Genomic DNA, 16,402 nt, shown 5'->3' on the forward strand with positions numbered 1-16,402 from the left:
AAACCTTTCTCAGGCCCTGTACAGTTTTAGAAAATGTTATGTTTTATACCAGTGCTGTTATGAAAATTTTAATGGCTTATACTATTTCATTTATCCTAAACGTATGCATGTGTGCACATGTGAGAAGACTACAAAATTATGTGGTGACCTTATGGCCTTATAAAATACCACTGTCAACACTTTCGAGCTATCTGCACAATAGCTTATGACTATAGTCAGAGAACCCTGTCCTATAAACTGGTTATCGTTTTAAAATATCTTCATAAGTACTATTGCTATGATTAACATAGATTATCTACATCAGGGGTGGGCAATTAATTTTTACAAGGGGCCACATGAGAAACCTGAATTGTGTCAGAGGGCCACACCAACTATAATATTTTAGGGATGCACCGAAATGAAAATTCTTGGCCGAAACCTAAAACCAGAAAATGAGGAAACCAAGGCCAAAACGGAAAACCGAAACACCGAAAGAAAAGATTATGTCAATTATTAGAACCATTGCATTTATGGCTATGAGTGTGTACTAACCTCACTAAAATCAATGCATTGCAATTCAAAGAATAAATCAATTACAAAAGTTTGTTATTTATTATTATAAAATATTGTTATTTATTTGTTACTATGCATAGTATTCACATACAGACAGCGGTCAATTATTATCAGCAACGGTCTGTTAGATGAAAATAATTGACCGCCGAACGTTTGGAAGCCCATTCAAGTGAATGGAACATTCTAATCTACAGCATTAAGAAGAGCTGTGTAATAAATTATATTATATTATAATTATTATTATTTTCGGGATCCACGGGAAATGTTTCAAAGATCAACCGGTCGATCCACTGGCGACCACTGATCTAAGGCAATGAATTCCATAATTTTTTGTGTTATGCCTTTTGCCTTGTCACCATCACTGGAAAACTTTCCTGCCTTTTTAAAAACGTCCTCTACAGGCAGCACCTAGGGCACCTTTCTTTTACACCTGGGACCCTTGGTGTGCCCAGGTATAAGCCTATATCTGGCCACAACAGCTTGTTAAAACGCCACTAATGTGGTGGAGTTTTTTCTTTAACTCACAAAAAAAGAAAAAGTGTTTCCATTTCATGTTTCCATATTAATGGCAAGTAAGGAGAAGTAGGCAGAATACACTGTCTGTATGTATTTTATTCTTTGTGGCATTCCAGGAGGGTTGTGGCAGTGTCTCTCAGAATCAAGATGGGCAGAGGATCACCAATTTCCTCAATGCTGCGGTGAAAAATAGTGGAGCAATATCAGAAAGGAGTTTCTCAGAGAAAAATTGCAAAGAGTTTGAAGTTATCATCATCTACAGTGCATAATACCATCCAAAGATTCAGAGAATCTGGAACAATCTCTGTGCGTAAGGGTCAAGGCCGGAAAACCATACTGGATGCCTGTGATCTTTGGGCCCTTAGACGGCACTGCATCACATACAGGAACGCTACTGTAATGTAAATCACAACATGGGCTCAGGAATACTTCCAGAAAACATTGTCAGTGAACAAAATCCACCGTGCCATTCGCCGCTAAAACTCTATAGGTAAAAAAAAAAAAAGCCATATCTAAACATTATCCAGAAGAGCAGGCGTTTTCTCTGGGCAAAGGCTCATTTAAAATGGACTGTGGCAAAGTGGAAAACTGTTCTGTGGTCAGACGAATTAAAATTTGAAGTTCTTTTTTGGAAAACTGGGACGCCATGTCATCCGGACTAAAGAGGATAAGGACAACCCGAATTGTTATCAGCGCTTAGTTCAGAAGCCTGCATCTCTGATAGTATGGGGTTGCATGAGTGCATGTGGCATGGGCAGCTTACACATCTTGAAAGGCACCATCAATGCTGAAAGGTATATCCAAGTTCTAGACGACATATGCTCCCATCCAGACATCATCTCTTTCAGGGAAGATCTTGCATTTTCGAACATGACAATGCCAGACCACTGCATCAATTACAACATCATGGCTGCGTAGAAGAAGGATCTGAAATGGCCAGCCTGCAGTCCAGATCTTTCAACCATAGAAAACATTTGGCGCATCATAAAGAGGAAGATGCGACAAAGAAGACCTAAGACAGTTGAGCAACTGGAAGCCTGTATTAGACAAGAATGGGACAACATTCCTATTCCTAAACTTGAGCAACTTGTCTCCTCAGTCCCCAGATGTCTGCAGACTGTTTTAAAAAGAAGACGGGATGCCACACAGTGGTAAACATGGCCTTGTCAGATGTGTTGATGCCATTAAATGTAAAATTACATTATTTTTCCCTTAAAATTATAAATTTTTACATGTCATCTATTTTGTATTCTGAATAAAATTTTGAAATTGGAAACTTCCACATCATTGCATTCTGTTTTTATTCACAATTTGTACAGTGTCCCAACTCTTTTGGAATCAGGTTTGTGTGTGTGTATATATATATATATATATATATATATATATAGTAAAATTATAAAGTAAAATTAAGAGGAGCTATAAGGGAGCGTTCCGGTTATAGCAGTGCTAGTCAAAAGTTTGAAAAAGCCTATTCTTTTATCAGTAACAAACTCGGTAATTGTACAGTATGGGGATTGTACAAGTGCTGGTACAACAATGCAAGTTAAATCTTCTCTTAGCATGAACTGCAGCTTTAAACACTCTTGGCATCAGGATAGTTAGTTTGAATTGCTAGAATTGAGGGGAGGCTGGGGGGGATCCAAGATCCCCATAAGGCATTAGGGACCCCCATGACAAGAAAAAAATAGACTTAGGGGGGTCCTAGTAAAACATATATGAATTACACAACAACTGGGGACCCCCTCATAAGACTTGACTCAATTCAAGCACTTATTATTGTAGTATTGGAAACTACTTCATGCACCCATGTTAGTGTAAATGTATGTAAAGTGCATGAATCAAAATTCATACTAATAACTAAAGTAATCAATACAGCAACATCTCTCTCACCTCCAAACCAGACATTTCGGGAAGTCTAACCGGCCATTTAGTAGCGGCCGAATATTTAAAAAGCCTGCACCTGCCCTTGTAAGTATCGAAAAGTCGCTAAACGAGAATACAGATTGTCCATAAGATTTTGAAGGGTTATAGGGAGGTTAGAAAAAAAAAAACGACGCTCATCGCGATATCCAATCTGGTCCTGTCTTTCTAAGCGAAATAAGCAATCAAATGCCGCGTTGTATCGAGGCCAGTTTGTGTTGGTCTGAGCATGCGCGTCTGTGACAGTTGGTAACAACTGCAATGTGGTCTTGCGTTGGAAGCATCTGGGAACGCTTAAACCAGTCATATTTGTTAAATATATAAATACGATTTAATTCATGTATAGAGTAGTTTTAGACAGAGAACATTTGAGCGGTCATAATGCTTCGTCAAAGTAAAAATCTCATATACCTGAGGTGAGTTATTCATTTCAATTTCAATTCCATTTAAGTTTTGAATTAATATAGACCTACGATCATTGTCCCAAAGCAGCTTTGCAGTTATACTGTATGTACTTCTTGGTGGAGAGAGTTATATGGGAAATTACTATTGAATACTATTACAATACTATTGAATTGGAACTTGTCGCTGGTCGTGCTTTAATAGTTTCACCATAAGATATATTTCAGCTCCTCAGATTGTTCACTTGCAAAGTATGAGTTTAACAAGCAAATGCTGAAATAATCAGTTATATGTATAATATCGTTGGACTTATTTTTAGATTATGTAGAGAATATTATTTTGTCTAATTCTTATATAAATCTTTCGCATACAATTATTATTGCTGTTTCAGATGTACACCTGTTGTTGTTTAAAGCAAAGCCAAATCACACTTCAGTTAAACTTGATATAAAATAAATGTTTTGTTGTACATTAGGCTTAAGGGCCAGTATGTTTGGAGACCAAAGAGCAGCTCAGCCCCTGAACGAGCTCTGCAATATGTGACAGGCCAGAAGATCCATGGGTTTACCATCCAAGAGGTAGTCAACAAGAAACAATTCTGATCTCACAAAGCACATACATCACCTAGAACTGCAGGAACAACTAAGACAGCAAATTTTTACAAAAACCTGTATTACTACTGATAAGTGGGAAGTGTTGGTTGCTAAGATTGATTACTGTTCAGCTAATTGGACTATTGTAAAACATCTCTTAATGCTAGGCATTTCCCCTTCTTTTCTTTTTTGTAAAAACACTAGATCCTAGAATGTCTAGAACTTCCAAACTGTAATGGCATTTCCTGTGCCTAGCCTGCTTTAGGTCACCCCATAGTTATTTCATATTATATTTTATATTGAATTCAAGTTCAGGGTTCGTCAGTGGCCTTTCCAATCATCAGATCCGAATCCAGTAGAACACCTTTAGGATGTGGTAGCATGGGAAAATGACAGCATAAAATCTGTAGGATTTTTGCTCTCATATCAACAGGGACCAAAATTTCATTCTAATTTTTAACATTTTGTGGAATCCATGCTGTAATGAATTGAGGCTGTTTTGTTAGCAAAGGGAAGCCCTGGCCATTATAATGTAAAGTGTTCCTAATAATGTGTTTGGTAACTGTAAATAACCCAAGATAAAATATATTCGTTTTATATGTGGCATGGAAACCAAATCCAAGGATAAAATGCACTATAAAAAATATAAATGCCATTTGTCTGAGAATTTAGTTAGTCTAGTATAACTTCCTAGCACAGTTATAGCCTACATTAGTGTATTGAGTACATGCACATGATCAAGTGTAACTTGCATTACAGAGGGCAAAATAATCATTTAGCATTCTGCTATTCTGCTGTAGATTCTGCTGTAGAAGCTAATTAAAATGATCAGATACAATATTTTAAAATTTTTTATTACTGAATAGATTTTTTTCTATGTTTGGAATTACTCTATTGCACTACATCATTGAATTTAGACAAAAATAAGTTAAAATCATCTGATTATTACCCGTTGAGTCGCCACTAAATCGAAAGTGTATGTCATCTAGGTTTAATATTTGCATGTACAGTTTAAACCATGAAAGTATAAAATGCCTGTAAAAACGTGTACATCACTTTCAGTATACTGTGTGTTTATGTAGGTAACTCAAGTGCCTGATCTGTCCTTGACAGCAGTAAAACTCATTCATGATGTCACAGGAGCTAAGTATCTACATACAGCAAAGGATGACTCCAATAACCTCTTCAGGTGTGCATGGCTGAGTATTTACATGTGTGCATCTGTGTGTTTGTATAATTTTTTGCATGTTGGTGTCCAAGTGTTTTGTGTCTGCATTTGTTAGGATTGCACAAAGTCAGGGATTTTATGGAGTCAGGTGTATGATTAACCAATTATAATAAGCGGGTGCTAATGATTCCATATTCATATTCCGTACATATGAATCCATTTTATATGTACACAATTAACTGAAACAGAAACAGCTCTGTATGAGGTTCAAAAAATAGTTGCGAAATAGCCAAACTCTGCTTCTAAGGTGAGGTTGTTTCATGTCACAGCTCATACACTACAGCAAGACTGAGCACAGTAACAAGACATGTTATACTATATTAGCAATGTGTCTCCCAGGTAAATAGTGAAGACCTTCATTACAAATGCACCGTTCAAGCTATTTTAAAGAAGCACAAAGAAATGTTTGAAAGAACTGGCAGAAACCAGTGGAATCTACTGTCTCTGTCTCAAAGTAGTCTGGACAGAAGTGGTCTTCATGAAAGAATTACAGTTTTCTTGTTCCTTGCTAGTTTGGAGCTGCATTTCTGCAAAAGAAGGTGAAGATTTAGTCAGACAGATACTTAGCCATAATGCAATATCATCAGGGAGGTGTCTTATAGACCCAAAGTTAGTTTGCAATAGGACAATGACCCCAGACTTACAGTCCATGTCATTAAGAACTATATTCAGCATAGAGAACAACAATGAGTCTTGGAAGTGATTGTTTGCCACTGATCTCAACATACCGTATTTTTCGGATTATAAGCTGCTACTTTTTTCTCACGTTTTGAACCCCGCGGCTTAAACAAAGAAGCGGCTTATTTATGATTTTTTTTCCTGGGTTTTTCCCGGTTTCACAAACTTCAAGCCAAAAAACTGAGCCCCATAACATTAGACCAATGAAATTTCCGAACGGAAACGAAAAAACACACCTCACCTGTGTTCTGAGCTGCACGGCATCGAAAGAAAAAACGTTTTTTTTAAACGCACGACGATGCCAAAAGATAAACTCCAGAGAGAAATAGTTGAGAAAGGAAGGAGGAAGAGAGTGAACAATGACTTTCTTGGTAGGCTACTGTTTAGATACAAGTCGTTGTAACGCGTTGAGTGTGGGTTAAGGGAGAGCTTGCTAACCTTAGTTGCAACAGAAATCATATAAGTACAGACAGGTTTCCAAAACTCGTGCTTTTTTTTTTTTTTTCTTGGCAACAGCATTATGGGTTAGTCAAAGAAACTTAGAATGAGCATCAGAAAATAATAAGGACATATTCCTCGGTCTCCACACATGGAGTAATAGCAGAAAAATGCTGCGGCAGGCTATTCCCAAAATTACGCTCTGCTCTTAAAGGAGCCACAACATATTTCACCCGTGCAACAGTCACTGTCGTTAAAGCCTGTGTAAAGTTCATTAGTTTCAGTGTAGACATGCGGCTTATACACAGGTGTGGCTTATTTATGTTTAAAATAAACATCTTTGTCAAATTCAGTGGGTGCGGCTTATATATGGGTGCACTTTATAGTCCGGAAATTACGGTAATCAAGTTTGTCTGGGATTACATGAATTGGATTACATTCACACAAGAACTGTGGTTAGTTTATTAATGCTCTACTTAACAGCTTTTTTTCAAAACCTACATAAAACTTTTGCACAGTACTGTCTGCTTTCTCATCTGCATGCGCCATGGCTAAGGCATACATTTGTTTGCTCCAGGGTAAAAAAAACAAAACAAAAAGTAGCCTATAATCAATTCCTATATGTTTGAAGTAAAGGCATGCATCCTGGTAACCTTTCATTTATCAGTTTTTAAATATTCTGCTTTTGTGTATTTTCAGTGTGCAATTTCGTACCACACCCATGGACAATACTGGGGTTGCCCACATTCTAGAACACACAGTTCTGTGTGGCTCTCGGCGTTTTCCCTGCCGAGATCCGTTCTTTAAAATGCTGAATCGCTCTCTCTCCACATTTATGAATGCTTTTACAGGTATTGACTACCCTTGGTGTGTGTCTAGCCTTACAACAGTATTTTCTAAGAAAAAATGCATATTGTACTTTGCTAGTTAATCACTGGCTAGTGGGGGTGTTAAATGTATTTTACAAAATGGAAATTTTTTAATTATCATATTCTGAATCATTTTGAAAGCCCATCAAATTAAACTCATAATTGAGCTGATTACTATTAAAGATTTGTATAGGTTTGTGTGTCTGCATCTGTGAGAGGAAAGAAACTAACTGCACTTGTTTTTTCCCCCCAGCTAGTGATTATACAATGTACCCATTCTCCACTCAGAATGCCAAGGATTTCCAGAACCTTCTATCCGTCTACCTTGATGCTGTATTCTTCCCCTGTTTGCGAGAGCTTGACTTCTGGTACAGAATTTATATACATACGAATGTCATTTCCTGATATATATTCTATAAGTTAAATAACTTCTAGTTTTTGCTACTCAACCAGTATTATAGTAGAATATATGTGTCGATCAGTATCATCAAATCAAAACAAATTTTATTTGTCCAAACACATACATGCACTCTGGTCCTTCACCGCGTGCTGTAGATGTCCTGCAGGTTAGGGAGCTCGGTGTGGATGGTACGTTCAGCTGAACGCACCACCCTCTGGAAAGCTCGCCTGTCCTGCAAGGTGCTGTTCCAGAACCAGGAATTGATGCTACCCGTCAGAACGCTCTCAATGGTGTAGAAAGTCTTTAGCACCTGAGAGGGTAGTTTAAAGTCCCTTAAGCGTCTCAGATGGTACAGACGCTGCCGGGCTTTCTTCACTAGGGTGTTGGTGTGACAGGACCAAGCCCGGTCCTGTGTGATGTGAACACCTAGGTACCGGAAACTGTACACTCTCTTCACTTGGGTCCCGTTGATGTTTAGCGGTTGGTATGACTGCTCCTGCTTCATGCTGAAGTCCACTTTCAACTCCTTAGTCTTGCTGACGTTCAGGAGAAGGTTGTTCTCCTGGCACCATCTCTCCAGGTTTTTAACTTCCTGTAGGTAGGCCCTCTCGTCGTTGTTGGAGATCAGGCCCACCACAACAGTGTCGTCAGCAAACTTGATGATAGTTGTGGAGTTGGAAGTGGCCACACAGTCGTATGTGTACAGTGAGTACAGCAGGGGGCTCAGAACACAACCCTGTGGAGCTCCAGTGTCGAGGGTGGATGAGGTGTGTTTGCCCACCCATATGGCTTGTGGTCTGTCTGTCAGGAAGTTAGAGATCCATTGACATCCATTGAGTCCCAGGACCTCCAACTTAGAGGTAAGCGTGGAGGGAATTGTGGTGTTAAACGCTGAACTGTAGTCCACAAAGAGCATCTTTCTATAATTCCCTTTTCTGTAGTCCAGGTGGCTCATCGTAGTGTGGAGGAGATGAGCAATGGCGTTCTTAGTAGAACGGTTCAGGCGGTACGCAAACTGTAATGGGTCCATTGTGTCAGGTAGTAATGAAGTCTCTAATCAGTCTCTCAAAGCACTTCATTACCACTGAGGTCAAGGCTACAGGGCGGTAGTCGTTGAGGCAGGCGGGCTGGGCTTTCTTCGATTTGATTTGATTTGAATATGGGTTTTTGTCTGGCCGATGCTGATACTTAGAAATCAGGGCAAACAAACACAATGTAAAAGCAGCAAATAACAGCAGCTATAAACGATTACATTTTTAGTTACTGTCGTGGTGTACGGATAATGATTATGCATTTGTACAACAATGCATATTTTATCTTTTTTTTTAATCAAGTCTGTTAGCTTGCTGTGCTGTTCCACGCTTATCTTCACAACTGAACAAAATGTTTTTCTTTTTTTTTTTCAGATTCCTTTAAGCAAGGTTTTCGAATTGCCATCTGCTATTATTATTAAAAACAAGACAAATGTTAATTTAGACAAATTGCTTGACCTTGCATACTTAAAAAATGTTTTGATTTATTTGAGATATATGGTATATACATTTTTTTTTTAAATTTATTTATTTATTTTACAGAAACAAACAACCCAGAATTAGTGAATTTGTTCAAAGTATAAATCCCCCATGCACTCCACAACAAACAACTACTATAAGCTTTAAAATGTCTAAATGAAAGATATTTAAACTTAATATGTGCATTCTTTTAAAGTAAACTGTTATACAGAAATACTGTGGATATAGTTATAATAACAGCAAAACATCTGAAAATCAAAAAAAAAAACAGATTAAACGATTATTCGGTTATTATATATCACATTAATCTGATTAGTTAGCCGGCCTTTTGAATCAACGGCGGCGATAATTAGCTTAGCAAATGAATACACAAAAAAGACGCTTGTTGTCGCTTAGCAGACCTGTTTGAAAAAAGCTACATGAGTCCATTAGTAATGATCGTGGCATGTGAAAACTGCTTGCTTTATATATTTGTAGTTCTAGCTCTTCCGCTTTCCCTGTTTGGATGCCGACTGACACTTATTGGTCGATCTCTAATAATAAACATTCTGGGGAAAAAATCAGCTTGTTAGTACTTTATAGACTGCAATCCATAGGCTGTTTTGGTTTGAAGCTGGTGATTTGCTTCATGCCAGCCCATGCATCTTTTGCAAAAGCCTAGCACTCTGGCAGCACAGATTTTTTAAGTGCCAGTGTACGTGACCTATGGTTTTCCGTTATGTAGACTGCATAATTGTCATGTACATAAATAAGTATGTACCAAAACAGACTAAACGTTATAAATAGGCAAAAGGCCAAATTAAAAAAAGTAGCATATATTTAAGTCTATAAAATGAATATAGTTAATATAACTCTCAAGACAGAGTCAACTGGTATTGCTCCACATTTCAGAATTTTGTTTATTTTAATGCACTATAGAACTGTGGGAAGAATTACTTCCAGAGTCTGCAGTAGTTAGGATTAAAGACAAGGCTTCTGAAGTACATCATCTTTCTTTGTTGAAACAACTAGTAAATGTATTAGTCTGTTCACCTCTATGTTTGTGTATCTGTGTTTTGCAGGCAAGAAGGCTGGCGTTTGGAAAATGAACATCCTACAGATTCATCCTCTTCACTGATGTTTAAAGGAGTGGTTTTCAATGAAATGAAAGGAGCATTTGTGAGTCAACCAAAATGTGTTTAATAAAATGTTTAATATTATAAAACATGGATCTTTTTAAAAACTTTTTTAAATAAGCAACAGTACCTTCCAGTTATAAGTTTTGATTACTTTGATATAAAAAGCTACTGTAATAATTTGTGTGCAAACCAATTTTTGTGTGTGTTGCTGCATGCTAAAATGGAGGAGTAGGTTCTGTGCAAGGTTTAGAAAACAAGAAAAGACACTGCAGACACAAATTATTATATTTAATCAATTAAGATATATCGACCTGATGCAGTGTCTTTTCTATATATATATATATATATATATATATATATATATATATATATATATATATATATATATATATATATATATATATAGATATATAGATATATATATATATATAGATATATAGATATATACATACATACAGTGAGGAAAATAAGTATTTGAACACCCTGCTATTTTGCAAGTTCTCCCATTTAGAAATAATGGAGGGGTCTGAAATTGTCATTGTAGGTGCATGTCCACTGTGAGAGACATAATCTAAAAAAAAAAAAATTCCAGAAATCACAATATATGATTTTTAAACTATTTATTTGTATGATACAGCTGCAAATAAGTATTTAAACACCTGTCTATCAGCTAGAATTCTGACCCTCAAAGACCTGTTAGTCTGCCTTTAAAATGTCCACCTCCACTACATTTATTATCCTAAATTAGATGCACCTGTTTGAGGTCGTTAGCTGCATAAAGACACCTGTCCACCCCATACAATCAGTAAGAAGCCAACTACTAACATGGCCAAGACCAAAGAGCTGTCCAAAGACACTAGAGACAAAATTGTACACCTCCACAAGACTGGAAAGGGCTACGGGGAAATTGAGAAGCAGCTTGGTGAAAAAAAGGTCCACTGTTGGAGCAATTATTAGAAAATGGAAGAAGCTAAACATGACTGTCAATCTACCTCGGACTGGGGCTCCATGCAAGATCTCACCTCGTGGGGTCTCAATGATCCTAAGGAAGGTGAGAAATCAGCCCAGAACTACACGGGAGGAGCTGGGGAAAAGAGCTGGGACCACCGTTTCCCAGGTTACTGTTGGTAATACACTAAGACGTCATGGTTTGAAATCATGCATGGCACGGAAGGTTCCCCTGCTTAAACCAGCACATGTCCAGGCACGTCTTAAGTTTGCCAATGACCATTTGGATGATCCAGAGGAGTCATGGGAGAAAGTCATGTGGTCAGATGAGACCAAAATAGAACTTTTGGGTCATAATTCCACTAAACGTGTTGAGTACCATCCCAAGAACACCATCCCTACTGTGAAGCATGGGGGTGGTAGCATCATGCTTTGGGGGTGTTTTTCTGGACATGGGACAGGGCGACTGCACTGTATTAAGGAGAGGATGACCGGGGCCATGTATTGCGAGATTTTGGGGAACAACCTCCTTCCCTCAGTTAGAGCATTGAAGATGGGTCGAGGCTGGGTCTTCCAACATGACAATGACCCAAAGCACACAGCCAGGATAACCAAGGAGAGGCTCTGTAAGAAGCATATCAAGGTTCTAGCGTGGCCTAGCCAGTCTCCAGACCTAAACCCAATAGAGAATCTTTGGAGGGAGCTCAAACTCTGTGTTTCTCAGCGACAGGCCAGCAACCTGACTGATCTAAAGAAGATCTGTGTGGAGGAGTGGGCCAAAATCCCTACTGCAGTGTGTGCAAACCTGGTGAAAAACTACAGGAAACGTTGATCTCTGTAATTGCAAACAAAGGCTACTGTACCAAATATTAACATTGACTTTCTCAGGTGTTCAAATACTTGTTTGCAGCTGTATCATACAAATAAATAGTTTAAAAACTATAAAAATCACATATATTGCGATTTTTGGATTTTTTTTTTTTTTTTAGATTATGTCTCTCACAGTGTACATGCACCTACAATGACAATTTCAGACCCCTCCATGATTTCTAAGTGGGAGAACTTGCAAAATAGCAGGGTGTTCAAATACTTATTTTCCTCACTGTGTATATGTATGTATATATATGTGTGTGTGTGTGTGTGTGTGTGTGTGTGTGTGTGTGTGTGTGTATATATATATATATATATATATATATATATATATATATATATATATATATATATATATATATACACACACACACACACACACACACACACACACACACACTGGCGATCAAAATTAGAGAACAATTAACAATTCTGAAATAATGTTTTCTTCACTGCTCAACAGTTGAAGGAGTTTTTGTCCTGTCTATACCATGCTACCAGAACACCTTTTCCACAAAATAACTAAGGCATTTAAATAAAAAAAACATTATTTTGCAGAAAACACACTGATCAAAATTAGAGAACAACAATGACTGTAGCATCGAAAAATATTACAACAAAATTTTCTGAAGGTTACAAGAGTCAGCAATTAGTAGGAAGTGTACAGGCCTCTGCTCTGAATGACTTCAGCACATCTGCGGCCACAGGACAGCACTAGTCTCTCACACTGCTCTGGTGTGATTTTGGTCCACTCTTCTTCCAGTCTCCTCCACAGTTCGGAGACTGTAGTGGGTTTCTTGGCCATAACTTTGTAAACTTGCTTTCAGCACTGAAGTGAACTTTGGACCAGTTCTCTTCTGTCCACACAACATGTTCCTCAGCAAAGCTTAGTCTAGCCTTTTGATTCTTTCTGCTAATGAGAGGTTTGGTCACTGCAGAGTGGGCTTTTAGTCCAAATGCTCTTAAACGTCGAGACACTGTATGACGAGAGAGATCCTTACCCTGTTCAGCACTGAACTGGTGAGCAATTCAATCAAATCAAATGAAATCAAATCAAATTTTATTTGTCACATACACATACATACAGGGTACGACATGCAGTGAAATGCTTTTAACGACGGTCCGGCATGAGGGAATAAAATAGGGTAAAAAGGGGAATAAAAATATAAATATAATAACAAAATTTAAAGAAAAATATAGTAAGAAAAAGAAGGCAGATAAATAAAGATATAAGGATATCTAAATATATATGTATATATACATACATATACATATATACATATATATATATACACATACACAGAAAATGTTTATGGCAGTGTGCAGTTAACCAGTAAACAACAGTAAACAGTAAACAAGTTAGGCATGTTTTTGATTGTCCATAAGTGTCCGTGTGCAGTAAGGTGTGGTGTAAAGTGTCCTTGTGCGGAATGGTGTGGTATAAAAAAAGAATATAAGAAATATGAAATAAATATGAAAAAGATATTGAAAATATGAAAAGTAAAGTGCACTGTGCTGTGCAAGTCCAGTGTATAATGTGCCGTAGCACGAAAAGTGTGATTGTGCAGGGGAAAAAAGGGTGATGATGGAGAGTGGGCCAGTTTTAGATCCTGGGTGTTTCCTGGTTTAAACACCGAATGGCCTGCGGGAAGAAGCTCCTCCTCATTCTCTGTGTTCGCCTTCAGGGAGTGGAAGCGTTTCCCCGAACGCAACAGAGAAAAGAGTCCATTGTTGGGATGGCTGAGGTCCTTCACAATTTTCCTGGCTCTGGTCCTGCACCGCGTGCTGTAGATGTCCTGCAGGTCAGGGAGCTCGGTGTGGATGGTACGTTCAGCTGAACGCACCACCCACTGGAGGGCTCGTCTGTCCTGCATGGTGCTGTTCCCGAACCAGGAAGTGATGCTACCCGTCAGAACACTCTCAATAGTGCAAGTGTAAAAAGTCTTAAGCACCTGAGAGGGTAGTTTAAAGTCCCTTAAGCGTCTCAGATGGTACAGACGCTGCCGGACCTTCTTCACCAGGGTGTTGATGTGACAGGACCAAGACAGGTCCTGTGTGATGTGAACACCCAGGTACCAGAAACTGTCCACTCTTTCCACTGGAGTCCCGCAGATGTTTAGCGGTTGGTATGACCGTTCCTGCTGCGTGCTGAAGTCCACGATCAACTCCTTAGTCTTGCTGACGTTCAGGTGAAGGTTGTTCTCCTGGCACCATCTCTCCAGGTTTTTAACCTCCTGTTGATAGGCCGTCTCGTTGTTGTTGGAGATCAGGCCCACCACAACGGTGTCGTCAGCAAACTTGATGATGGTTGTGGAGTTGGAAGTGGCCACACAGTCATATGTGTACAGTGAGTACAGCAGGGGGCTCAGAACACAACCCTGGGGAGCTCCAGTGCTGAGGGTGAGGGTGGATGAGGTGTGTTTTCCCACCCGTACAGCTTGTGGTCTGTCCGTCAGGAAGTTTGAGATCCATTGACACAGCGGCAGGCTGAGTCCCAGGACCTCCAACTTAGAGGTGAGTGTGGAGGGAATTATGGTGTTGAACGCTGAACTGTAGTCCACAAACAACATCTTTGTTTCAATTCCAGCTGCAGTGTGGAAACGATTGCCCATTGAGATCCTCAGCAGTATCTTGTCTAGGGATGCACCGAATATTCGGCCACCGAAAATTTTGATCCACCGAAGACTTTGATCACCGAAAAAACTCGGCCAAAATGGTTTGTTGTGATGACGCAAACAGAAACCGCGCCCTGCATGTGCATGTCTAAAACATGTCTGCGGTGTGGACGTATTTCAGTATATCTGAGAAAGACCCACGGATATCGATTTGCAAAACATGTAATGCCGAAATTTCATCTGCAAAGACTTTCTCCACGTCGGGTTTAATTTATCACCTGAAATCCAAACTTCCCAATCGCTATGCTGAATATGAGAGGAACACGGCACAGAAAAGCAAAACCCCTCCGAGCACGCGCACTCCGTTTTTGAAGAGGCAGGAAGTTTCCCAGTGATATTGTTGTATCTTTAAGCAGTTGCACTTGTTCTGAATGCACTTTTGTTTTTATGAAAGAACATATATTTACTTTTACAACCTTTCAGCAGGCCAGAGGGCCTGTACATTATTATTTAATGTACACGAGTGCATTTAAGTTAAACATTTAAGTTTGAATTTTAATTTATTTTATCTTGTGCATTGTTGCAATGTGCTATAATATAATATTTTCATAATTTGTAATTGATTTATTCTTTGAAACTTTAATATTAATTTATGCAATTGAAATGCCTTGATTTTAGTAAGGTTAGTACACAGTCATAGCCATAAATGCAATGGTAATAATAATTGGAATAATTTCTTTCGGTGTTTCGGTTTTCGGTTTTCGGCCTTGCTTTCCTCTTTTTCGGTTTCGGCCAAGAATTTTCATTTCGGTGCATCCCTAATCTTGTCCTCTCTTGTATTTGTCTTCCGTGGACGACCAGCCTTCTTGGCGGACTTGAATGAGTTTGTGATATTGTAAAGATGCAATATTCTTGAAATCACAGATTTGGAACAACCAACTTGTCTTGCTATGGCTGATAGGGTCATCCCTTTGGCCTTCATCTGGACAACCTGCTGCCGGAGGCTTTCAGTCACTTTAGAACAGACCACCATCTTGCAGAGTCAGTGAAACTGGAAGTTAGGCTGCCAGTTAAATAGGGGTTGACAGATAATCAAAGAAATTAGCACCAGGTGCCAGATTAACACCAATAACTGGGAGGTATCTGAAATTGTTCTCTAATTTTGATCAGTGTGTTTTCTGCACAATTTTTTTTTAATGCCTTAGTTATTTTGTGGAAAAGGTGTTCTGGTAGCATGGTATAGACAGGACAAAAACTCCAACTGTTGAGCAGTGAAGATGACATTATTTTAGAATTGTTCAATTGCTTAAAAATTGTTCTCTAATTTTGATCGCCTGTGTGTGTGTGTGTGTGTATGTATATATATATATATATATATATATATATATATATATATATATATATATATATATATATAAATATAAATAAATGTGGTTGTCTCTCTCTCTCTGTGTGTGTGTGTGTGTGTGTGTGTGTGTGTGTGTGTGTGTGTGTGTGTGTGTGTGTGTGTGTTTAGTCTGACAAAGAACGAGTTTATGCCCAGCACTTACAGAATAAGCTGTTACCTGATCACACATATTCTGTGGTGTCTGGAGGAGAACCTCTTGCCATCCCTGACCTCACATGGGAACAACTAAAACATTTCCATGCGACACACTATCATCCTAGCAATTCAAGGTGCGCAGAAACACATTTTCTAACATTCCAGATATGTCAGGGAATAGGTTTATAAATATATTCAGCC

The 16,402-nt window shown here is 38.6% G+C and overlaps 1 protein-coding gene across 2 annotated transcripts in view; it reads left to right on the forward strand.

Annotated features, from left to right (window-relative positions):
• The first annotated feature begins 3,229 nt into the window (after positions 1-3,229).
• The window catches only part of pitrm1 (pitrilysin metallopeptidase 1), a 47,045-nt gene continuing 33,872 nt past the window's right edge, over positions 3,230-16,402 (forward strand). For both annotated transcript variants that reach the window (XR_006928837.1, XM_046876697.1), the window contains exons 1-7: positions 3,230-3,404; positions 3,866-3,968; positions 5,066-5,172; positions 7,027-7,178; positions 7,450-7,564; positions 10,169-10,265; positions 16,175-16,335. Coding sequence is in view for 1 of the 2 variants with exons in the window: in XM_046876697.1 (XP_046732653.1) it covers positions 3,370-3,404; positions 3,866-3,968; positions 5,066-5,172; positions 7,027-7,178; positions 7,450-7,564; positions 10,169-10,265; positions 16,175-16,335 (770 nt within the window). In the remaining variant the exon portion in view is untranslated. The remainder of the gene's footprint in view (positions 3,405-3,865; positions 3,969-5,065; positions 5,173-7,026; positions 7,179-7,449; positions 7,565-10,168; positions 10,266-16,174; positions 16,336-16,402) is intronic.

The sequence above is a fragment of the Silurus meridionalis genome, chromosome 20 (assembly GCF_014805685.1).
Source record: "Silurus meridionalis isolate SWU-2019-XX chromosome 20, ASM1480568v1, whole genome shotgun sequence".
In the NCBI taxonomy this organism is placed as follows: Eukaryota; Metazoa; Chordata; class Actinopteri; order Siluriformes; family Siluridae; genus Silurus; species Silurus meridionalis.